This window comes from Diabrotica undecimpunctata, chromosome 8 (assembly GCF_040954645.1).
Source record: "Diabrotica undecimpunctata isolate CICGRU chromosome 8, icDiaUnde3, whole genome shotgun sequence".
NCBI lineage: Eukaryota > Metazoa > Arthropoda > Insecta > Coleoptera > Chrysomelidae > Diabrotica > Diabrotica undecimpunctata.
In genome coordinates, this window is record NC_092810.1 from 17,968,831 (window position 1) to 17,993,989 (window position 25,159).

The window sequence follows — 25,159 nt, forward strand, 5'->3', positions numbered from 1 at the left end:
CAAGTAGGGTACCGAAATATACACAGTCAAATTCGTAAAGAAATTATAGCGGCGAAGGAGATTTGGATGACTACACTTTGCACCGAGGCTGAAAACCTATATTAACTCGGAGACAGCTTCAATCTTCACAAGAAAATTAAGGAAATTGCTGGTGTCTTCAAGAAAAAACAAGTCACTGGTATACATAATGACCAAAATGAACTAATAACGGACCCTAGCGATATACTTAATACTTGGAAATTGTACACAGCCAATTTGTTCAATGAATGACAGAACATAAAAACCACCACAACTGGGAGTCCATTTGTATGGCCCAAGTATTTTGAAAGCTGAAATTGTACACGCTATCAAACTATTAAAAAGTAACAAAACCCCAGAACCAGATATGTACGCAGAAACAATCAAGTTACTTAATGAAGAAAACCTAGACATTATTGTCAAGCTCTTTAACGACATTTACGATACGGGCCAGATTCCAAAAGATTGGCTTCGTTCTACATTTATCGCCCTACCAAAAACACCACGTGCGAACTTCTGCAAGGACCACCGACTAATAAGCCTAATGAGTCACTTTTTAAAACTTTTCCTGAGAATACTGCACACTAGATTGTTTAAGAAATGTGAAGAGGTCACTGGATGGAGTCAGTTTGGTTTCAAAAATGGACTTGGCATGAGAGAAGCGATCTTTAGTATGCAAACATTAATACAGAATTGTTTAGATCAAAGAAAGGATGTTTTTGTCTGTTTAATCGATTATGAAAAAGCATTCGATAATGTAAAACACGAAATGATAATAAAATACCTACAAGAGTTGGGATTGGACGACAAGGATATAAGAATTATCGCCAATCTGTATTGGAACCAGACAGCAACAGTACGTCTTCAAAATTTCAACGAAACAGAAGATTTCTACATTAAAAAGAAGTTAGGCAAGGTTGTATACTGTCTCCAATGCTGTTCAATTTATACGTAGAAAAAGCCTTCGCAGAAGCAGTGGCAGACTCTAATAAGGGTATTAAAGTTAACGGCATATTTATTAATAACATCAGGTATGAGGCAGATAACATCGAAGATCTTCAATGCCTTTTAAATGATCTAACTCTTGCAAGTGAAGCTTGCAAAACTTGACTTCAGGGACGGGATGAGAACCGGAGTATTCAGTGAAGTACGCCCCTCGCCATACCCGCACGTGTTTAATAAATATTTTCTTTAATATGTGTCATATTTTTTTTATCGAATGATCCTACTGGGTACTGACGTTGTCGTAGTATAAGTTTGGGTTAAGTTTTAATTGTGTATTGGATATTGTTCGTTTAGTACGAATATACTAGTTGTTATTGATAGTAAATATTCCAAGTTTCCTGAAAAGACAAAAGTATCGTCTGCATAATATTCACCTTCATCATAATCTTTTAGAGTTTCTTTGAAAACATGTTCCGAATACATGATGACGAGAAGGAATGATAGAATATAAACCTGCAGTACTTTTGTTCTGAATAGAGACAGAATGTGTGAACTGATTTACTTAGTTACGTTAGCTATTTGGTTGTGGTAGATTTTTGATGATTCAACGGTCGCTATTTGTTTGGTTGCCGCAAAGTGTTTAATTCTATTATAGGTTTTAAAAAAAATGTAAACAATAGGATAAATAAAACATTTAATCCATTTTATTGAAAGTAAATGGGACAAATGCATTTGAAATCAAAACAAAATCCAATAAATAACTTTGATAACCATGTATTATATAGTAACTATCAAATTCAGCCTTATATAAAATGTCACATCTTTCAGTTCCATTCATCATCAGAGCCGATTCCTTGATCAGTGTTTCTGGCCAGCATGTAATTGTCCATATCGATGGACTTACAGTTATTAATAGAGTACCTCAACTTCTCAGCCATTATTTCTTGGCTATTGTATGGGGGCAAACGAAGTTGAAAGAAGCATGTTTGCGCTGTTGGTAAACCGTTTGGTGCTTTATCCACCTTCATGACCTAAAAATAGTTTTAATTTTAGCAAGTGCATTAAAATAAACGACACAAACATACACTAATGTATATATATGAGGCGTTTACAACCATAGTGGATTAAGTCCACTTTTTACGAAAATTAAGTTAGCGGTGTATATATGTTCTACAAATAGAAATCTTTTCGGAGCTATAACAAACCACGTCCAAAGTTACAGCAATAATAAACAGATGGCGTTAATTTACTAGGTATGTCTCTGAACAATGTGTCATATTATTTCGGCACAGAGTGGATTAAGTCCAATTGAGTAGTCAGATTGTGCTTAGTGTATTTATCGAGATCGTTTATGATTAAAAATGGATTCAAATAACGACATTAGTAATTTATCTGCATGATCAACTGATAATATACCTCCAGAACAACACTCGTCTGCAGAATCGGAATTAGCCAAATTTGATCAACTGTCCTTAAAAATAGCTGCAGCAACTGAACCTGAGACATCCAATTCACTTATTGTTGAGCAAAATAAATGTTCACCTAGCAAAAGCAAAACAAGCTCGAGATGTACTAAAATCGTACAGTGATAACGCATCAGATGAACACTGTTGCTAGTTTTGATCTCCAAAAAGCACTGCCATACCCGAAATTGTCTACATCCATTGAATGTTACAAAATAAATATGTATGTCTATAACCTAAGAATTCATTCCTTCACCAAAAACAACGGCTTTATGTATGTGTGGGACGAAACAGATGGTGGTAGAGGATCTCAGGAAATATCTTCAATATTGACCATGCATCTGAGAAAACATGCTAAAAATCATAACCACGTAACTCTATTCAGATTCATGTACAGGACAAAACAGAAATTTTAAACGGGCTGCCACGTTACTAAATCTTATTCAAGATGAGTAAGAATTTTCCATAATACAGACACTTTTAGCGAGTTTTAGGCACCAACAAACGGTGCCGCCAGGTCAATTAAGGGTAATAAGTTTGCAGAAGTTTTACATCTTCGGATAATGCACTTGTTGTTTGTACCTTATTTTTCTTGGAATATGGCTATTCTGTTTTTCAAAAACCTTTCACTAGTGTACAATTGTTCGAAGAGTAAACCTGTTCAATTTTTAAATTTAAAACTATGGCTGAGAGATTTGTTAGATCTGTTAAAATTGTTACTTTGATTAATAATGGAATGAGTTAAAGAGAAGTGGCCAGACAGTTTAGAGTCAGTCGTTGTATGGTCCAAAAATTTACCAACGATTCGTAGAGACTGGATCTCACGAACGGCGACCAGGATCAGGCCCGAGAAGAATCACGACGGCCAGAGAAGACCATTCTTTACAACGCACTTCTTTGCAAAATCTTCTTTACAGCTAGATCAATCCAAAACCGTTTTCAAAATGCTCATGGGTGGACTTCTACCGTGAGAAGAAGGTTGAGGGAATTTGGTCTAAGGGCTCGCTGTCCAGCAACAGGACCTTTGTTAACAGCAGAACTAAAGACCACGAGCGTTAGACGATAGAAAATTGGAAAAATGTTTTGTTTAGTGATGAGTCCAGGGTGGTTCTTTATGGCTCAGATGGTTGCATCAAAACATACAGAAGAGGTGGGGAACGAATATACAACTTGTGTTCGACGAGTACGTGTTGCTTTTGGAGGAGGTTCGGTAATGTTTTGGCCAGGCATTTCATTCGAGGAAGAAGAATAGTGTTATATGGCTTAATATACTTGTGTCATGGCCAATAAGTGTTACTATGGCTTAAGAAGACAGATGGTCTCTAAAATGCATAGAAAAATTAAACTGACTGTATACAAAACACTAATAAGACCAGTGCTAACATATGGTTCAGAAACTTGGACACTAACACAGAATGACCAAGAATTGCTCAAACGTTTTGAGCGAAAAATCCTAAGACGAATATATGGAGGCATAAAAGAACAAGGTTTGTGGCGCAGGTGTTACAATTTTGAGTTGTATAGAAGATTTGGAGAACCTGACGTTGTAAAATTCATTAAGGTGCTACCTGACCGTATACAAAACACTAATAAGACCAGTGCTAACATATGGTTCAGAAACTTGGACACTAACACAGAATGACCAAGAATTGCTCAAACGTTTTGAGCGAAAAATACTAAGACGAATATATGGAGGCATAAAAGAACAAGGTTTGTGGAGCAGGTGTTACAATTTTGAGTTGTATAGAAGATTTGGAGAACCTGACGTTGTAAAATTCATTAAGGTAGCACGCCTCAGATGGATAGGTCATGTAATCAGACGAGAGGAAGATGCCATAGTCAGAAAAGTTTTTGACCGAAGAGGGCCGATCGGACAACGAAGAAGAGGAAGACCGAGACTTAGGTACCAAGACAACCTAGAAAATGATTTGAAGTCTATCGGAATTAGAGCATGGAGAAGAGTTGCCAGAGACAGGGGCGAATGGAGGATTGTTCTGAAGAAGGCTTTGGCTCATAAAGAGCTGTAACGCCACTGATGATGATGATGATGATTTCATTCGAGGGCCGTACTGATTGTCGGCGAAAACTTTATTTTTATGCAAGACAACGCGCGGCCACACGTAGCCAGGATGGTAACGCAATATCTGGGAACTGTCGGTGTGCCATAAATGAACTGGCCGGCTCAAAGTCCAGATTTGAACCCGATTGAACATTTTTGAGACCAACTCAAACGAAGGGTAAGAAACAGAATACATGCTCCAATAAATCGTGAGCAGATTTTTTTGAGGAAGCTTTTCTTCAAAACGACATCCAGAATTTGATAAATTCAATGCCAAATCGAATGAGCAGTGTAATTCACAATAGAGGTGGTAATGCACAGTATTAATAATCACGACTTAATTGTAATTTTATAAAGAAAACAGAAAAAAGTATGTTAATTTTTTTTTATTTTTCAATAAAATCATTTTGCAAGAAGTTATTTTTTGACATTTGTTCGTTAAAAAATGGTGGCATACTGCTTTAGAACATATTCTTAAACATTACACAAACATCTAATGACAATCACTTGGTGGTATGATTCGTAAAAATTAAAAAATGACAAAAATTTTAGGTGGCTCTTTTTCTTGACGCGCAGTGTAGAAAAACGCTCCTTGATAGCTCCTTGAGATAGTTCTCTGACTAAACCATTGGTCAGAGAAGAAGAAGAAGACCCAGAGTAAGGTTCCTTGATAACATCGATGAAGACATGAGAAATATGAGAATACGTGCTTGGCGGAGAAAGGCGATATACTCACGCAGGGTTGTAAAGCAGAATGATGATGATGATGATGAACAACAATTTAATTCATATTGTTGCACTACTTTAAAATCAATTTATTTAAACACCAACTCGTTTACTACCATTTAACAAAATACAACTATAAACTGAATTACAACTACTGTTATTCAAACTGTCAACAACCTCTGTTTATATAATTTTTTTGACATTACTAGACAGCTCGGGATTTTTTGATAACATTTCGACTATTCTAGACATTTTTAATACTTCTTCTTTTTCGTCACGGGACTTTTTCTATATGAAATAAATCTCACGGGGCTGTCGTAACAATATGTATAATAAACGCCAATTATGTGGTAGCCTAGTGAGTTGATACTGGCTTACTAATCGGGACAGCCCAGGTTCGATCCTAGCACACATCAGAAATTTTTCAATTTCTAATTTAACTGAACAGCCATATTTCGGAGGGCACGTAAAGACATCGGTCCCGGTTACGTAAGTAGTCGTTAACACTAAAACCTGAGCCAGAGAGAACAAAAAAAAAAGAACGGTTTCCGAAAAAAAAAAAAAACGCCAATTATGGTGAGGTGTGCGAAATGACGTATTTTCGCATAGAGTTACCTAGGTACTAGTACCTTAGGTATCTACAAGAACTAGTTACTGTTTGTTTTGCTTAGCACTATCTACTATTCAGACAGATTTATGCCTGTCACTGTTTTATTTATATGAATACTTAACCAACGTCTGTAAAACGAGTTGTTATCAAACCTGCGCGACGAAAGTTCATCATAATTAGCGTTGCAAGTAGAAATATAAATAAAACAAAAAGAGAAATCAAACGATTTCTACCTAGCGAAACCGAATTCAAATTTTTACCACTGTGTTTCTTAAAATTTGCGAAACAAACAGCTGGATAAATTACTCGGCAAGGGAATCTAAAATTGCATTCCACATGCCGTTCATCCTGGTCAAAATTCGTAGTGATTCAGTTTATGGTACTTCAAACGAAGTAAATAATAAAACAGAATGACGGTATTAGATTTTTGTTTTGATACAGTGCAGCGACAACCGCTGATACGTATTTCGACCTCCTTAGGTCTCGTCAGAACGGTATAGTCACTGCTCTGAACCAAAACAAAAATCTCTCCCGTCCTAGACAATAGTTATCAAAATAACTATATACGGACGTAACTACGCCATCTTCTGAGAAATATAAATATTTACCTGGAACCTCTGAGATAAATCGGCCAAATTAGCTGGTAGTCTTGATCTACCAGATACAAAACGCATAAATAAAACTCTTTCATTATCTGTAAAGTTTTCTAAAATATTCCACAGCCATTGCACTAGTTGATGATTTTCGTCTAATTCACGATATCTAAAACAATCAATCAAATATAAGTTCATTTTCCTCAGCAAAAATATTATCTTCATAATAAAATTTTTTAATACACTGGTAGATAAAATCTAGTCAAATTCTATACTATAACAATTTTCAATTGAAGGTGACTCATCTACAAATTAAACTAAGAGTTATCGGCAACAATGTTACAATGTAAGAATGTAAATTCTTGCCGGCACTTACAGGGGTCATTTTTATTGTGTATGCTTCGTCAATGATGTGGATAAGTGAAAAGTAAGATGGTTGTAAGCATCGCAAATGCTTACAGTTGTGACAACATATAAATAATATAAATATAATACCACTGACAAACAAAGGTTATAAAAAAATGAAGTTGTTATTTTTTTTCTTACCTAACAATTTTTTTCAAAATAGAAATCGAAATGTGAGACATGCCGCATACCAATTGTTCCATATAATCGGCAGTGACTAAAGACAGAAGCGGAACCGGTATTATGCCCGCCATTCCTTCTCGAATGGCGGCTATTTGCATGTCAAATTCTTGCATTCTAAATTTCACAGCCTGCTCGTAGTATTGCGTTCTATTTTCGAACGTCAATGGAATGTTGCGACCACCGTGTACTATCGGAACAACCTAAAATATATTAAAGTTTTATAAATATTTTTAAAACAATTTATCAAAAATATGTCAACACACAAACTTTATTTGTTCATATCTTTATACAGCAGAGCACAAATTAAAGTATCATCATCACCCCATAGTCGTTCACTGCTGACGTAAGCCTTCTCGAAAATCTATCTTGCGCGCTGTTGGAATTAAACTATACTTATAGTAAAATAAAACATAGTTGCCACACAATGTATTTGTCGAATGAAAGCCCTCTAGCAGTGAATCAGTTTGAACGTATCCACGAATTTTGCTAGTGAACGATTCCTGAGAAACTCAAAAAAACCACTTAAGTAAACTAACCTAAAAAATGACCGAACCTCGATTTCAGAGAGAGAGAGAGAGAGAGAGAGAGAGAGAGAGAGAGAGAGTGAGAGAGAGAAAAGGAACAAAAGAGAAGAAAAAATAAAAAATTATTGAAACTAATCCACAAGGAAAATGAATTTCCTGTAGTCAGCTGAATACCATAAATCACAAAAATTTTAATTTAAAAATGCTTTATAAGATTGTATATTTATTTAAAAAGAACCCCTTCGGACTATATTACAGAACGTTTTCGAAATGAATTATTCCATCATCAGCGCTGTTAGTAGGTAAATACACTGTGACACCACTGAATATCTGGGTAAAAACCCTTTAAATATTATTAAATTATATTATACGTAACTAGGGTTGCTACCTAAGGTCCATATAGGGACAACATCTCAGGGCCAGCAACCCCAGTTGGGATTTTTGCGTTGCCATGAAGTAAATCTATTTTTTACCTATTTTTTATAGTAACAGTACTGATGAGGGAATATATATTACAAAAACGTTCTGTGATGTAGCCCTAAAGGGTTCTTTTAAATAAATATACCTTTTTATAAAGGATTTTTTTATTAAATTTTTTATTGAAACTGCTTACGAGTATCCTGAACACATGACGCATGCAGTGTAGGAAGAAAAAAAGGTATAAAGAAGGAAATTTAAAAACCGAGATCCTCAAAAATACAGCAACATACAGAAAGAAATAAAAAGAAAAATACGAAACAGCAAAAGAAGAGTTTGAAGTGAAATGTCTGGAAATTAAAGGTTTACATCATACAGGACATATAGAAAGAGAAGTATCAGTTAGTCATTTAACTATACCGTTTATTTTTACTACTACATCAACTTACCTTCCCTGTACAACTCCTGCCCTCAAAGCATTCCAACGGAATTATATCGTGAAAATATTCGGCAGTCACACCAGAAAGGTGAATATCACGAATACTTCTAAGGCTTTGGATGTACATACAATCTGTATCCTCTAAATCTTCCACGGTTAAAGGCTCCCCAACTATCAGTTTCCATATCATTGGTGCTATAGGTAGAGCTAATGGTTTTCTAGTGCGGATTGCCACACCAAATAATATACCTTAAAAATTTAATCATTAATTATATATATATATATATATATATATATATCTATTATATGCTCTTATATATGTGCTCTTGAGCCATATATACAGAGTGGCTGAAAAGTCTGGAAACCAGACTATCTTGCAATCTTATTCTGCAAGATAAATTGTTTCTCTAAAATGGCTCTTAACTAAAAAGAACAAATTATTATTCTAATGATGAGAGGGTACGGTGACAGAAAAAGATTTTTTTGCGAAGTAGCCAACTTGTTCAATGATACTTTCCCAAACCGTTCTCCTATTCGTAAGGCGACGGTACAAAAAACTGTAAAGCGATTTGAGGAATCTGGAGAAGTAAAAGATATATACCGATCAGGTAGACCGAAAAGAGTTATGAATGACAACAAAACTTTAGATATAATGCAAAGTTTTGTTGAAGATCCACATACATTCTCACGCAGGGTTGCACTAGTACAAGATTTAGGTCGTTCTTCAGTCTTATTTGTATTACGTAAGAATAAATTTAAACCATACAAAATTAACTTATTGCAAGAATTAAGTGAAGACTTCGATCGTAGATTATAGTTTACTGAGGTAATGATGGATAAAATTGAAATGAAAATTTCGTTAACAGAATATGTTTTTCCGATGAAGCAACCTTTACACTGTGTGGAAGTGTAAATCGACACAATTTAAGGTACTGGAGTGACGTAAATCCACACTGGATGCGTGAAAACCATACTCAAAGACCACACAAATTAAATGTATGGTCAGGTATAGTAGGTACTCAGTTAATTTAGCCATTTTTTATCGAAGGAAATTTAACGTCAGATAGTTACGAAATGTTACTTAGAAATGAAATTGTACCTGCACTGAGAAACTTGATTGGGGCCAATTTTAATCAGATATGGTTTCAGCAAGATGGAGCTCCAGCTAATTTTGGTGTAAATGTTCGGCGTTATTTAGATGAGATATTTCCCGGACGATGGATTGGTAAACGAGGCAGAATTGAATGGCCTCCATGTTCACCTGATTTCAATCCTAAAGATTATTTTTATTGGGGATATTGAAAAATTCAGTTTACAAAACTAAACCAGCAAGTCTTGCAGAGCTAAGGCAAAGAATTATCGATGAATCTCGAATAATTTCTAGACAATCATGGAGAAATGTGGTAGAAGCATTCTACCATTGATTAGGGTACTGTCAACCCACAAATGGAGCACATTTTGAACACTTGATAAAATAACCATTATGTTAAAGATGTTGTAATCTATCAATTGTTACGTTTTAAAGTAGTTGAAAATAGTTAATATTCAAAAATTTATTGAGACAATTAGGCGTTGCCAGACTTCTGTTTTATGTATTTAAAATCATAAGTGTTACATGTGGTTGAATTCGTATTGAATAGGAGATTCCAATAATGACTGAATATTCAGGGTGATGAATTTGAAAAACCAAAGTTACTAATAATATAAGAGAAACGGCAAATTTGGCAACATTGCAAATATCAAATACGGAATCTCCTTATCCCAAAATAGGTGTACCTCAAATTTTATACAATTATAACTAGCAATTTACGAGATAATTGGTCGTTTCCAGACTTTTGGGACACTCCGTATATGGCTTTTCAATTCATCAAAACGAAAGCTAAGTTTTTGCTGAAATCGTAAACTTTTGCAAATTTCGAATAGCTCAAGAGACAAAAAACGATTTTATTAAATCGTATTCGTTTACGGCAATCAAAGTGGGCCATTGTGGCAAAGTCAAATTGACACTTATATATTGGTTTCCCGAAAACTGGCCGGATTCTACTATTTTCTGACTCATATAGCTAAGACAAGACAATGTTTATCGGGTCAGCGAGTTTTATGTAAATTTAGTTCAGAACTTTAGTTCCCTAAAAAAGCTTTAGTTAGTTTTCTTCCACGGTTATTAAATAGTTAAAATATTAGTCCGAAGAAAGGAACTCTCAAGAAAAATTGTATCTACTATGTCAAATATTACCATCTGTGATAAATTTTATGTTTGAAAGTGAAATTTTTAAGTGCGTAAAATCTTACCTAAAAACTTAAACCACGACATATTTTGTGGAGAATTCAGATGAGGATTGAGGAGAAATTTATCCCTATTATATCCCTCGTCATTTACAGCATTTGGGGTAGGTATTAGTAACGGAACAACTCCAGAGGTAATTTCCTGGCACATCTCCGTAATGGTATCGTCAAAAACACCTCCTGCATCATCGGCGCCTTCCCCAACTAATTTTACCTTCCACGCTCTAGATGGCAGTCTCATTTCGTTTGGCATTATATCGACGACTTGTTTAGCTATTTGAACAAATATTGGTTTACATTTGCGACCTAAAAATTTAGATGTGTATTAGACACAAACATATATTTATATACAGCGGTATCCACCTATATATATATATATATATATATATATATATATATATATATATATATACTTTAGACTTTTGATAAATTAACCCAAATGAAGCACGTTATTTATTAATATTGAACAAATTTAATATAAACAGTAAAATTCGTCTGCAACTTGGGTTGCCTTTAAAAATTTACAAAAATAGGAATCGTATAAATCTTAATGTGGTTTAGTGTCGTGACAATAAAATTTTATTACAAAATGTGGAGACTCTCTACAAGTACCTAAAAACTAAATAAATATTGCAACTTTATAAAGTGTTTAAATGAACTATAAGGAAAAAGAAAATGAACACTTTATTCCGCTGACTTTTAACTTGCATTCAAATATAATCAAAATTTCAAATGATCCCCAAAATTATTATCCAACCTCACTTTAAAACAGTTCTGATTTATTTAAAGAAAACTAACTACTCGCAAAATAATCGGTGAAACTGGAATATCAATCCTCTCTTCGGAAGTTAAGGTACGTACTATTCTATTTTTAATTTAATGATCATTAATATTTTCAATTTTTTAAGGCCTATCGCAATTATGTTAATTCATGAATTTTAATTTTCTCAATTTAAATGACATTTCTGTACTCCAATAATAATTTATAAGTCAAATTGTTTCTCTTACTCTCTGGAACAAATTCTGGATATCTCTGCTGTGGAAACTGTGGAAAAACTAAAATTCTAATTAGACGAGTTAAAAAACACTCCCGACCTATTCCACAGTTTCAGGGCTCCCCTTCGTCGAAAAATCCTCGTCGGCCTCCCCAAAAAACCTATTATCCTTTGCTAACAGCAACCAACGTTCTTTTTCTTTTCGTCTTCTATTTTTTTTAAACCATAAAACTGTCCTGTTCTGACACATTTGTCAATCCACATTAATTTCTCATAATCACTTTAATCACATCTAATTTGGGAATTTATAAAAAAAATGTTCAGATATAAAACTTATTCTATTACAATGCTAATACAATTTATTCTTTTCATCTCCACATCATTGTAATTTCTTATTTAACAAAACCCCTATTAAATTAGCTCCCACAGACTTGCTTGACAGTTTATTTTCTGACGTTTTTTAAAATTTTTATGTTTAAATATTTTTTAAGAATTCTTCTTTTTTTGTTCTTTTTAAGGTTTAGACGATTCACCTATACACTAGGCAACTATACTATTCAGAAATTATTAACACTATACCAGGTAAGTCAAAATTAATTTATTTAACAATTTACTAATCTTTTTCTCTCTTTTATTTCAGAGTCGAACCCACATTGTGATGGCTTCATGAAATTCATGAACAACAAACTCATATAAAAATCCATTTAAGTTGTATCCTTTTTAACATATTGAAATCATTTCAATATATATATATATATATATATATATATATATATATATATATATATATATATATATATATATATATATATATATATATAACCTAGAGCTAAGATTAATACTATTACAGGAATTAATGTTAAACTCAAGACTCTTTTGGGTTGAACCGCATCGATTATCATTGCGCCGAGCTTTCGACATCCTCTTCGATGTCTTCTTCAGGGCTTCCGAGGTCTTAGGCTCCCGAGCCCCCAGACACTACTACTCTAATCACTAACCAATACAACACATGCATTTTTTGTTCTGTGATATTAGTGTGAATGTGTCTGGGCAATATTTCATTAAAAATTGCTGTTTTACTATTAAGTCCATTGGAATAAGAAATCCGCATTAGCAAGAGTTTAATAAAATATATTATTTAATAAGGTCAATATATTAAATAAGTTGGGATCTGTCTTTTAGTGTTGCAATGAATGATAAAAAACATGTTAGGCAGTAACAACCGTACTATAATATCTTACCTTCTTGAGATATCCTTCTCACTGTTATTTGCGGTCCATAATTCTTTCCTTGCACCATAGTTTTACCAATGCATCGGACAAACGGTAAAGTGTAAACTCTGGGTGCCAATAATGTCCTAAGCTTGGGAGAAACTAGTCCCTCCAAAGGTGGAATTTGTAGATCATTCTGTTGAGCACTCAATGGCATTAAAGTCCAACAAGAATATAGTTTATCCGAGAAATTGTATAAAAATTTCAACCTCGATTGAATAGATTTTATAGACAGTCCTTGAAGGTGATCGTATTGCGGAGGGATTTCTGATGGCAGGCCAAAGCTTAAACAATTTGTGTATCTGTAAAAACAATGTATATTTTTTTAAACTTTCCAAAGCTAAGTATGTATAAAAAATATTTTAAATCGTGTATTCTCGTCTATGACAAAATTGGAATGTCTATAAATTTTCATAAAATAAGGTAACAGCAATATTTTAATTATTAAAAACAATTTAAAAAACATGTCGCTTCTTTCTTAACCCTCATAAATGTAATAAAATGTATATCTGCAAACCTTGGTGACTTTACTGGAGGCGGAATCGATGTCCAAGCAGCACTGTGGGTCCTTCCGGTGGAGATTTGTTTGATACCCTTATTGGAAAGTTCGCCTATTACCTCCGGTTCTCTGACGAGGGAAACATGGGGTAATCCCAGTTGGCCTTCGGTGTTCATTCCCCACCCAAACACTTTGCCGCAACTGCTTAAGAAGAGACAATGTTCGGTTCCGACGGCAAAATCTTCGATGAAATACTCAGACAGACCAGTGAGCTGGTAAGGCCGACAATCTGATCGTTCTCTAAGATGCGTTTGCCAAGGAACTCTATCGACACCACATACGTAGATGTGTCCAGAATTAGTGAGAAAAACGGTGAGGTGAGTTCCACATCCGACCTGCAATTAGAAACTGCTTAGTATATATAAAAATGTAAAGCAACCAATTCAAAATTAATTCTCTTTATCCATTGTTGGTTCCAATTAAATTACCAAGTGTTATGCTACTGCGTAGATCGTCGACGTTGTGATATTCTAACAAATTTTCTTAAAACTATTCTCGAGTCTCAGAATGTAAAAAAAAGAAAAAAAAAGGCTGAACTTACTATAAAAACATGCCTTATATATGTGAAATGCATATTTACCTTTTTAACTCCCACATTGCACATGGTTTCCACTAGTTGAGGAATCGACTTTGTAATAACATGTCCCAAACCTAACTTTCCATAATCACCCTCACCAAACGTCCAAACGCTTAACCCGTCAGCAGACAAGCAAGCAGTGTGGTTCAGTCCACAAGCTACTTGCCCAATTTTGTATCCCTCTAAAGCGGTTACTCTCTCTGGCAATTTTTTGTTAGACGTTGAACCTAAGCCGAGTCTACCGTAATCTCCGTTGCCGAAAGTGAAGAGTTTTCCATCTCGTGTAACCACGGCGCTGTGTTTGAAGCCGCACGCCACTTGCACAACTTCTTCGAATTGAAGAACCTCGATTTGGCGTGGTCTTCGCTGGCGGTCGCTGTTCCCATGACCCAATTTTCCTAAAAATTAAATATATAATGAGATGCCTCTAGTTACAAATCTGCGGTTCAATACTTACAAAAACGAGACTGGAAAAGTGTATTCCAGCCCAATATTTTGTAATATTCGTTAACTTTAACAAATAGGCCCTTAATTTTGAATAGGGAATACACCATGTGGGCACATCGTTTGAGAGACATTTTGATGAAATATTCAGATATTCATGATTTTTCTTTCCATGTTAACTCCATTCTTCCAGTAATACAAAAGTATTACTTCATTGGAAGTTTTGGACCTCTTAAAAATTAAACGTGACGCCTATGTTTAGATAATGTGTCTTACTTTTTGTATTACGTCGGCAATTACATATATATATATATATATATATATATATATATATATATATATATATATATATATATATATATATATATATATATATATATATATATATATATATATATATATATATATATATATATATATACATATATAACAAGCGAGTCTTCTACAGCTGGCGCCGCTTCTCGCATCCTAATTTCCAGCGTTTTCTGTCGAAGCAATCTTCAGTTGTTAAATCTCTGGCGGTCATTGCATCGTCGACATCGTCTCTCCAGGATCGTCTTGGTCTACCTCGTTTTCTTCTAGTTGGCGGAGTCTATTCTTCTATTTTTTTTGGCCATCTATTTTCAGGCATTCTCTGAAGGTGTCCATACCAGTTAAGTCTTTTGGCTTCGATTGTGTCTAGTATGTCTAGATCGATTTCTATTTCTCTCCGAATATCTTCGTTTCTCACCCTATCAAGTCTAGTGAGCTGGCAATATCGTCTCCAGTAGTTCATTTCCATGGCCTTAATTTTTGATTTGTTTCTTTGGTTTATTTCCCAGAGTTCGGCGCCGTACAGCCCAATACTTTCTATTACTGTTTTATAGATTCTTCTTTTATTTTCTTTTGTTATTTTTTTATTCCATAATAGTCCATGTAGCTGTCTGGTGGCTGATCTTGCTTGGCCAATCCTGGAGTGTATTTCTTCGCTACTTCCTGCTTTTGATGTTATTTGGACTCCCAAGTATTTGAAATTGTCTGTTGGTTTTATAGTTCCCATTTCGATTTGTAGGCTTTCTGGTTTTTCTCCTACAACTAAGTACTCAGTTTTTTGTATATTAATTGTGAGGCCCCATTTGGTATACTCATCTTCCAGTTTTCTAAGCATGTAGCCTACATCACTCTCGTCTTCAGCTAGAATGGCTTGGTCGTCAGCGAAGTGTATCGTGTACAATCTATCATCTCCGATTGGCATGCCCATATTGCAGCACTTTCTTCTCCACACTGAGAGTGCCTCATTTAGATATATTTTGAAGAGTGTAGGTGCTATGCAGCAGCCTTGCTTTAGGCCCTTACTAATAGGAATTTCTCTAGTTAATCTATTTCCAGTTTTAATGTTTGCCGTCATATTTTTGTAGAGCTGTTGTACTGCTTGTATATTTTTTTTGCTTATTCCTTGTTTTTCCATTGCTACCCAAAGCATTGAAAGTGGTACACTATCGTATGCCTTTGTCAGATCTATAAAGACTATATGAGTTGAAAGGTTGTGGGCTAATCTTTTCTCGATAACTTGCTTTAGAGAGAATATACTGTCCATACTGCCTGCACGAAAGCCATTCTGTTCTTCAACATCTGTCATCTCTTTTTCAATTTTGTTTTTTATTATTTTTCCATACAGTCTTGAGAGTGAATTTATGACACTTAGCCCCCTGTAGTTTGAACAATTCTTTCTATCTCCTTTTTTGTAGATGTTGTTAATATGTGCTTTTGTCCACTCCGGTGGTAAGTCGTGTCCATTATAGAATAAGGTGAAGACATACGCCAGTAATTCCCGTAATACTTGTGGGCTATGTTTTAATAATTCATTTGGTATACCTTGTGGTCCACATGACTTCCGATTTTTTAGAGTTTGTATTGCATTCTCGACTTCCTGTACTGTTATTTCATCGTCTTCACTGAATTCCAGTTCATATGTTGAACTGATGTTCGTGAATTGAGGTCTTGTTTCAATCAAAAGTTGTGAGTAGTGTTCGATCCAAGATCTTTCTTCTATTAAATCTATTCTACTCGTTTCTTTTCTGTTTGTTCTCAGATTTTTTACCGTTTTCCATGCTTCTCTTGATCTTGTTGACCCTATATATTTGTTGAGTTCTTCGCATTTACTTTCCCAGGAAATATTTTTTGCTTTAGTTACTAAATTTTTTACTTCTCTGTTTGATCTTGCATATGTTCGTCTATCATCTGGATCATTTGTTTGTAGCCACTTTTGATATGCTTGTTTCTTGTTGTGTACTGCATTGGCGATGTCATTTGTCCACCACAATGGAGTATTCTTTTTGTTCTTTTGGATTGTGCCGAGCGCTTCGTAAGCTGCTTCATTGATTTTATTGATTATCTCTTTATAGGTATTCTGGGCTGAGGAGTAGATCAGGTTTGCCAATTTTTGGCTGAGTCGCAGCTTATATAAGAATGATGTCGAGTCGTTTTGCAGTGCATCAATATTGTATTTAGGTAGATTCGATTCCAGGGGTTTTGATTGAGCTAGTTGGTTGTCATTTTGATGTAGTAGCCGAGGTCGATACTGTAGGTAACATTTTGATCTTACCATATAGTGGTCAGTTCCGCACTCCGGTCCTCTTAATACTCTTATGTCTTTAACTTGTATGTGTGTTTCTTGTTTTGTGATGACATAATCTATAATTGACTTTGTGTTTCTCGTTGGTTGAACCCAGGTGTACTTATGTATGTTTTTATGTTGGTAGAATCCGTTTAGGATTTTCAGAGAGTGCTGTTTACAGAATTCGATTAAGTGTTCCCCATTTTCATTTGTTTTAGCGTCACCATATTTTCCTACGACTTTGTCATTTGTTTTTGTTCCTGTCCAAGCGTTAAAATCTCCCAACAACACAATTTCTTTGCGGCTATTTATATTTTCAATGAGTTCCGATAAGGTTTCGTAGAATATTTGTTTAGTTGCTTTTGATGCATTTTCTGACGGAGCATATATTCCAATAATCTCGAGGTCGTGCCCTTTCCACGTAATAGATACTCTAATAATTCTCTCATTGATCTGCTCCCAGCTTTTCAGGTTTCCTTTTAAGTCTTTTTTTATCAATATTGATACTCCTGCTTGTGCTCTTTTGTCTTTCTCTACTCCACTATAAATATGTATAAAACCTTCTATGTCTTCACTACCTTGGCCTTTTTTCTTTGTTTCGGTAAGAACCGTGATATCTGATTTTATTTTCTTTACTTCTGCCATGACTTCGTCTGACTTGGTTCTCCACCCTTGGATATTCCATGTATTTATATTCAAAGTCCTTGTTCGTTTGCTAGGTCGTCTTCGTTTTTTCCCGTCCGTATTCCGAGGCTGGATTTTAGAATTTTTTGCAGTAAGTTTTTTCACGGGTGTAGAGGAGCAGGCCCTACGTCCCAACCCCCTACCAGGAGGACCAGGATTTTCTGTTAAAGGCAATTACATTAAATCGAATTTTTTAATCTAGTTTTTAATGCGATGGGAAAAACTGTTAGCGAAACAAAGGCGTTCTATTTAATTTTTAAGAGGATTCAATAAATTAATACTTTTTTACAAAAATGAAGTTAATATGGAAAGAAAAATCATGGATCCTTTAATACTCCATCTCTCTTATGATTTGCCACACAAATTATATTTCTTATTTAAATTTAAATGGTTGTGAAACTGGAGAGGTGGTTGAAAAATCGATCTGTTTCAGCATTTTCACAAAACCTAACGATAATTGCCAAATATCAGGATGGACTATTTTCAGTGGCTCACTCTGTATATTAAATTGAACATACACTGATAAAATACTTGTCTTACCATAATCACCGTCTCCCCAAGAGAAAACTTCTCCACTTTCAGCTAAAGCCAAGCTGTGTCCATCAGAACCAACGCTCGTAGCTAAGTCCACAATAACGAAACCTTGTAAACTGGAAATAACGCTCAACGAATGCAAATCGTCTGAATTACCCTGTCCTAGTCGTCCGTAACTGCCTTCACCGCACGCCAAAACTGTTCCGTTGGCCTCGATGACGAAAGTACAGTTTTGACCGCAAACAATCTTTCTGGCAATCGCAAATGATTCTACTTGTGCAGGAATGGATGCACTGTAGCCTAGTTCTGCTAGCTGACCGTGACGGTCTGAACCCCACAGATAGGCTTTGCATTTACCTGGTCAAAAAAGCATATAATTAGTAGTTTACATAAAAGAGCCGGTTATTTATAAAAGAAGGGACAACGTGTGTAAGTTAAAAGATTTTTACTAAATTGAAGTTACAGATAAGATAGTTAGAATCCCTAGATTTATTTATAATTGTTACGTTCCAAATTTAAAGTAGAAAGTCCCACCTCTATTTTATTAAAATTTTAACAATTCAAGACGTGTAAGATCGGTTGCCTATACTATATTATAAGCAAGGTGGCAAAAATAAAATTAGTGGTTTTCAAATAGGGGTCATGTCTGGCAAATTGTGCTGAAGTTAAGGGGAAAATATCCTCTTTTTATGAAGAAACTAATTTAGATCGTTCTTTCTAGAGTTATCTTAAAAGAATTGGGATCACAGAATTTAAATGTTTGAATCTCGGTATTATTCGGTGACCTCCGTGTGCCAAGTTGTCAAGTGTTCGGGAAGACGACGGAAAGGAAGTGATTCTAGGTTTGACCGTGGTACTGAAAAGTTCGGGATAGATTAAAAACGGCATTTTGTTTTTTTGCTGCTGTTCCATGTGGGATCTGAACTAGTACGAACCGTGTGGATATTCAAGAGGATTTGCTGCCTTCGTGGAAGGGTTTTTTGGGAATATCCACAATCTCGCTAAAAAAAGAGGATCTACAGTACACGTGTCTACTGGAGTTGCATTTAGATCAAGAAATTAGCCTTAATCGCGAGTCCAAATAGCCGACTACGTTTCGATCCAATTTGGGATATTTCAAACCCCCAATCTGACTAAGAAGGGTGAGTGTTAGAACATTTCGTTTTTAATTAATTAAAAAGTTGTAGTTACTTTTTTATCCCATATCTGAAAAGCTATTCATATTTTCATAAGTTGTTATACATTCCAGTTTAAAGACAAGTTTTTTTGTATTGTTCCATTATCGCCAAAAGGTAGATACACAAAGTGTTAAAATCAATATATTTATTTCCAAATAATTATTTTAGACACGTATGGTAATTAGTGTTTTCTTGTTTCAGGGTTCTTCTTCTTCGTCTTTTTCTGTCTGGCTGTAATTTTCAACTTTTCAACATTGTCACACAAGTCTATGTACATCGGCAATCGTATTTTTGGAGTTCATCCTAAGTCGCAGTGGATTTTGTGAATGGTATTTTTGGATTGACGACACACTGAACTTTAACTAGGATCCCATGCGGTGAAGTATATGAATGTGATTGAAAGTTCGAGGTATGGATCGATAATTAATTTTAGACGGAATATTTAAGCGCCGTCTAATTTGTTTACGGGATACAATAGTTTTTTTTAAGATTATTTGCGGTTTGTTTTTATGTTAATATTTACAAATACTTTACAGTTTTTAAAGATGATTTGCGGTTTATTTTATTAATTAAATATTTACACATACATATTATAATTTTGTAAACTGCGTCTAAGGGGGGGGGGTTAAATAATTGAGATAGATTTATTATTTTTTTTTATATTATTTTCTGTGCACGCACTTGAGCTCTCGTGGTGTCCTAATTGTGTTAATTTTTTTTTGTTGGTATTGAATCACACTCCCCTTAGCGTCCGGTACTTTTGATACGTCTTACCTTTTATTTTGTGCAATTAAATAGGAATAACTTTATAGAATTAAAAAGAAATGAATTTTTGTTAGGCAAGTAGAAGCCGCATTTTTATATTCTTTTTATTAAGCCTATGGTAAAGTTAAATAATATTGTAATATGTATTTGTTTTCAAATATCTTGGGAATCTATTTATTAAAATTGACTTAATCCTGATCTCAGACAATCACTTCATTTATTTTTTTATTTTTTCAGGTTGTATACTATACTTAATATTTTAGTAGTAAACCTATTGGTAAGTTGGTGGTTTATTGAATAGTAACGTAGGGAAGGATGTGGACCAATTTACCTGGCGCCCCTGATATAACTTCGGATTTTTTTTGTTTTGTGGACCGCACGACCATCTCCACTGTTTTGTCTAGCCGCGAGCCATTCCCAGACTGTCACCGTATAGTACTTTTCCTTCCGGTTGTACGTCTGATTTATATATTGATATAATTGTGATACAATTTTTTTATATAGATAATTTTATATAGATAAGCAAGTTTTAAATGTAGGTGGGCCAACTGATATGGGAAGGGGTTCGTAACATTTATAGGATAATATTTACGTCAAATATTAAATTAAAAGTTCAAACCTACCACCAAACTGCCAATCCTGTGGCCTCTGAGCTGACCATTGCATTATCTGTTCGTCTTGCTTTAAACTCCAAACCAAATTTTGTATCGCTGACGGTTGGACATCTTCGTCCAAAATTTTACTCAAATTAATAACTTCTTCACTTAACTCAGTTCTCTTGATCAAATTATCGGCCATTTTGGTAGCCAAACTGAACGTATGCAACCAAAACATATCTGGAATAATTTCAGAATCAATCTTGTTGTTAAATGGACGTATTTTGTAGCAAACAACTTTGTCCAAGTCCAACAAAAGTGCCACCGAAGCTAAACTTTTAAGATAAACTGAATGCATAAGATGTGCCCCCGTTTGAACGGTGAGTTTCTCGGTGTTATATTGATCGCGAAGCATTGTAGGTAGTAAGTCTGCAAAAATTTTAAAGTACGGAGCCGATTTCAGTCCACGGACTCCTTTTTTCATCAGCGTACATCTTACCGAAGCAAGGGGAAGATTCTTCATAAGGTCCTGGGGGCTATAGTTAAGTATGTAAAATGTTTTTGATCTGCTGAAGGCTACTGAGAGGTAGTGGTTAGGGTCTAACCAGTACATGCCGTTGGCGTAAACGCCTCCATTTCCTAAAAACAATAAATTATATATACAGTTATTTAAATTCTTTGCAATATGTATTTTCGTCTAATTCTCAATATATATATATATATATATATATATATATATATATATATATATATATATATATATATATATATATATATATATATATATATATATATATATATATACAGTGTAGGTAAAAGTTTATGGTCGGTATTGACCTTACGTGAGATGGAGTGAGAAACACCTGTTTAAAAAGAGAGGTATATTAGGTCCGCCCTTTAAATATCGCCGAAAATACATGAGTGGAAATAATAGAAAAGGGGAAATTCAACGTTGCCAAGCTTATTGGTTTTATTTGACCTGTTGTCTTTTTAGCATTTGAACAATGTTCTAAGATAACAAAATTTGGGCGAAATGGATTTAAATGGCAGATTACTGTTTTTTATTGGGAATATGCCACAATTTTACTTTACAATAAGTGTAATATAACATTTTGATTTCCACTTCCGAAATCGTTTTATATAAATAAAATTTATTAATGATTCGTATTTTAAGTACGATTTCCGAATTAAAAATCTAAACATCAAAATAAGCTTATTTTAAAGTCAGATTGTGCCTTATTTCCAATAAAAATAATTAACTGCATATAACGCCACAAACTTCATAGAAAATTATTTGGCAACATCTCGTGTCGCGTGGTCAAAGCCTCGAATCAAAGTAGGGACACAGGTAACGAGAACGAGTAGAGATGAGTCAATGCTTTTTAAATGCATTATTTTTTTTTCGAATCCTGAGAAAACTAATAAATATTTTTGAAAAATGTAAACGCAGAATGAAAGAATACATTATTACCGAGGGCCGAAAGTGCCTGAAAACTTTTATAATGTTTATTTTAATAAGTTACAGGGGTGAAAAATAGAGAAAATTTAGTGTGATTTTGAATTTCAAATATATCATTCAAAAAAACTTCTTGTTTATTCTAAGGGACTTTCGGCTCTCGGTAATAATGTAATCTTTCATTCTGCGTTTAAATTTTTCAAAAATATTTGTTAGTTTTCTCAGGATTCGAAAAAATGAATGCATTTAAAAAGCATTGGCCTGAAATTTTGCGCCTACAGCTCTTAAAACCGATTTTCGTAAACAAGTAACTATGATTGTTTAACAGTAGTTTCAAGTAAGAGAATACCTATATAAACAAACATAATGACTATTATCGTTTATGTGTATATTTATTGAAGTAAAAGAAACTACTGAAGGATATATTTATTATAACTTGAAAAATAAACTCTTCTTCTCTTCTTCTACTTCTTGGAGATCTTTCGATCTATTTAATTCTGAAGCTGCCTCTGGTTAATTTCCTGGGAGGTAGATTGCCAACTATCCCTCCATCTTTTAAGTGGTCTTCCTGGAGGTCTTGAAGCGGGCGGGTTATTTTCTATGGCAATTTTTGGGAGTATATTCTCATTCATTCGTCTTACATCACTGTACCACATCCTTTTACGCTGCCTTCCCCATCTTACAATATCTTGAATTTTGCACTGCTCTCTAACGTTTGATTTTGATTTGATTTTGAACATGTGTTCACATTTACAATACTTTATGAATATAGTGGTTAAGTTAGAATATACATGGCGATGGTTTTTCCACCATTGTAATGGACTCTCGATACAGGTGTACGTTTAGATGAGTCATGTCCAATTAATTACACCATGGACTTAAGTCATCTTTATCGGTTTCTTTTTCTTGTACTGGTTGATTTTCGATAGTACAATCTTCTTTTTCTTTTTTTATAGAAATAACCAGCTTCTTAACTCTTTCTTTTGTTTTTTTATCTATATTTTTATCAGAAAATCCCTGCACTTTAAATCGTGAATCCATAAATGTACATAATGACAATGTGCCACTCTGTTCTATCCCTCTAAATCTTTTTTCTAAACCCGATATTAGTAATTGTACTACGTCGGATACTATGGATGTAAGGTTATCGTTTGCTAAAATTTTATTGCAAGATTCTTGCAGGCAGCGTACCATAATAATCACTGAACTACCCTTCAAGTATTTTTGGCCACTCATTGTACTTGTTATTTCTTTAAGAGGCCGTAAAATTTGGGAAAGTTGAGAACAAATAATCCAGTCTTCATTATTAGTCTAAGTCTGTATTAACTAATACCAATGTGGAACGGATTGCTTCTTTTAATTCGGTCATTCTTTTTAACATGTAATAGGTGAAGTTCTACCTAGTTTCCACGTCTTGGATTGGCCGTTTGGAAACTTTGTTATGTTGTAATTGATACCTTATAAGCCTTTCTGAAGATAAGGTACTTTTTTTGAAATGTGTTTTTGCTGAATTGTCGAAAAAAGACTTTTTATTTTATCTATTTGTACACGACAGCATTCAAGTGCGTCCTCCACCAATAAATTTAACGTATGAGCAAAACAATTTAAATGTTTTCATTCCAAAACATCTTTAATAGCTTTGACCATATTTGAGGCATTATCAGTTACTGCAAAATTTACTTTTCGTTTTAGACCCCACTGATAATAATTTCACTAATTTCAAAAACGATGTTTTCTGAATTATGGTTTCCAGAAAAATGGCAGCAGCCTAATAAAACCGTTTTAAATTCTAAATTTTCGGTTAAATATTGTCCTGTTAATGCGATATAACTCTCAGTTACTCCATATGTCCAGAGGCCAGTAGTAATACAGATATTTTCTACTTCTTTAACAACTTGTGATCTAATAATTTGCTCAGTTTTGATATAACATTCCTGAAGTAATGAACCTGACGTAATGAACAAGTTTTTCTTGTTGGCGGTTTATATCCAGGAATCCACCCTGCAAACTTTTTAAAAGCTCGTTCTTCAACTATGAAAAACGGATGAAACGAGTCTTTGCATAGGTTTAGTAAATCCATATCTATTTGTTTCTTTTGTTCTAAACTAAACGCTTGGGTGGCGGTGGCATATGTCAGTACTTGTAGTAGAAGTAGTCGAAACGGACAGAAATGCGTCAGGAGAAGTTTGAATCATTGCAATATTCAGAAAGTGGACCAAAAAAGCTGCATCTTCTACAAATGTGCATTTTTTGAAAATAAAATTATTATTCTGATACTAGGTCAATAATTTTGACTAAGAAAAATAATTCTTAATTGAATATTTACAATAACTAAATCCTCTAACGAACTATCAATAAAGATTTGAAATCGAAAATGCAGATCAATCGTAAATCGAAACTCATTCATTAATAAGAATACCTAGTTATAAAAAACAAAGGAAAGAGTTAAGAAGCTGGTTATTTCTATAAAAAAAGAAAAAGAAGATTGTACTAGTGAAAATCAACCAGTACAAGAAAAAGAAACTGATAAAGATGACTTAAGTCCATGGTGTATTTTTGATGAATTAATTGGACATGACTCATCTAAACATACACCTGTATCGAGAGATATAAAAGAAGTCGACATGTATTTGTCTGATGATATTACCCACAAAAAATTTCGAACGGAGATTGGAACTGTCCATTACAGTGGCGGAAAAACCATCGCCATGTATATCCTAACTTAACCACTATATTCATAAAATATTGTAATACTGTAACAAAATCTGTTCCTTGTGAACACATATTCAAAACCTAGTTTAATTTTAAATAAAAGAAGAACACGTTTAACAAGAAA

The 25,159-nt window shown here is 34.2% G+C and overlaps 1 protein-coding gene across 2 annotated transcripts in view; it reads right to left on the reverse strand.

Moving 5' to 3' along the window:
- Positions 1-1,640: 1,640 nt before the first annotated feature.
- LOC140447232 (probable E3 ubiquitin-protein ligase HERC1) overlaps positions 1,641-25,159 on the reverse strand; it is a 90,645-nt gene continuing 67,126 nt past the window's right edge. For both annotated transcript variants that reach the window (XM_072539767.1, XM_072539766.1), the window contains exons 24-33: positions 20,895-21,506; positions 18,335-18,685; positions 14,074-14,468; positions 13,452-13,828; positions 12,905-13,236; positions 10,675-10,974; positions 8,393-8,631; positions 6,961-7,202; positions 6,430-6,583; positions 1,641-1,994 (exon numbers count right to left, since the gene is read on the reverse strand). In XM_072539767.1, the coding sequence (XP_072395868.1) occupies positions 1,788-1,994; positions 6,430-6,583; positions 6,961-7,202; positions 8,393-8,631; positions 10,675-10,974; positions 12,905-13,236; positions 13,452-13,828; positions 14,074-14,468; positions 18,335-18,685; positions 20,895-21,506 (3,209 nt within the window). In that variant the 3' untranslated portion in view covers positions 1,641-1,787. The remainder of the gene's footprint in view (positions 1,995-6,429; positions 6,584-6,960; positions 7,203-8,392; positions 8,632-10,674; positions 10,975-12,904; positions 13,237-13,451; positions 13,829-14,073; positions 14,469-18,334; positions 18,686-20,894; positions 21,507-25,159) is intronic.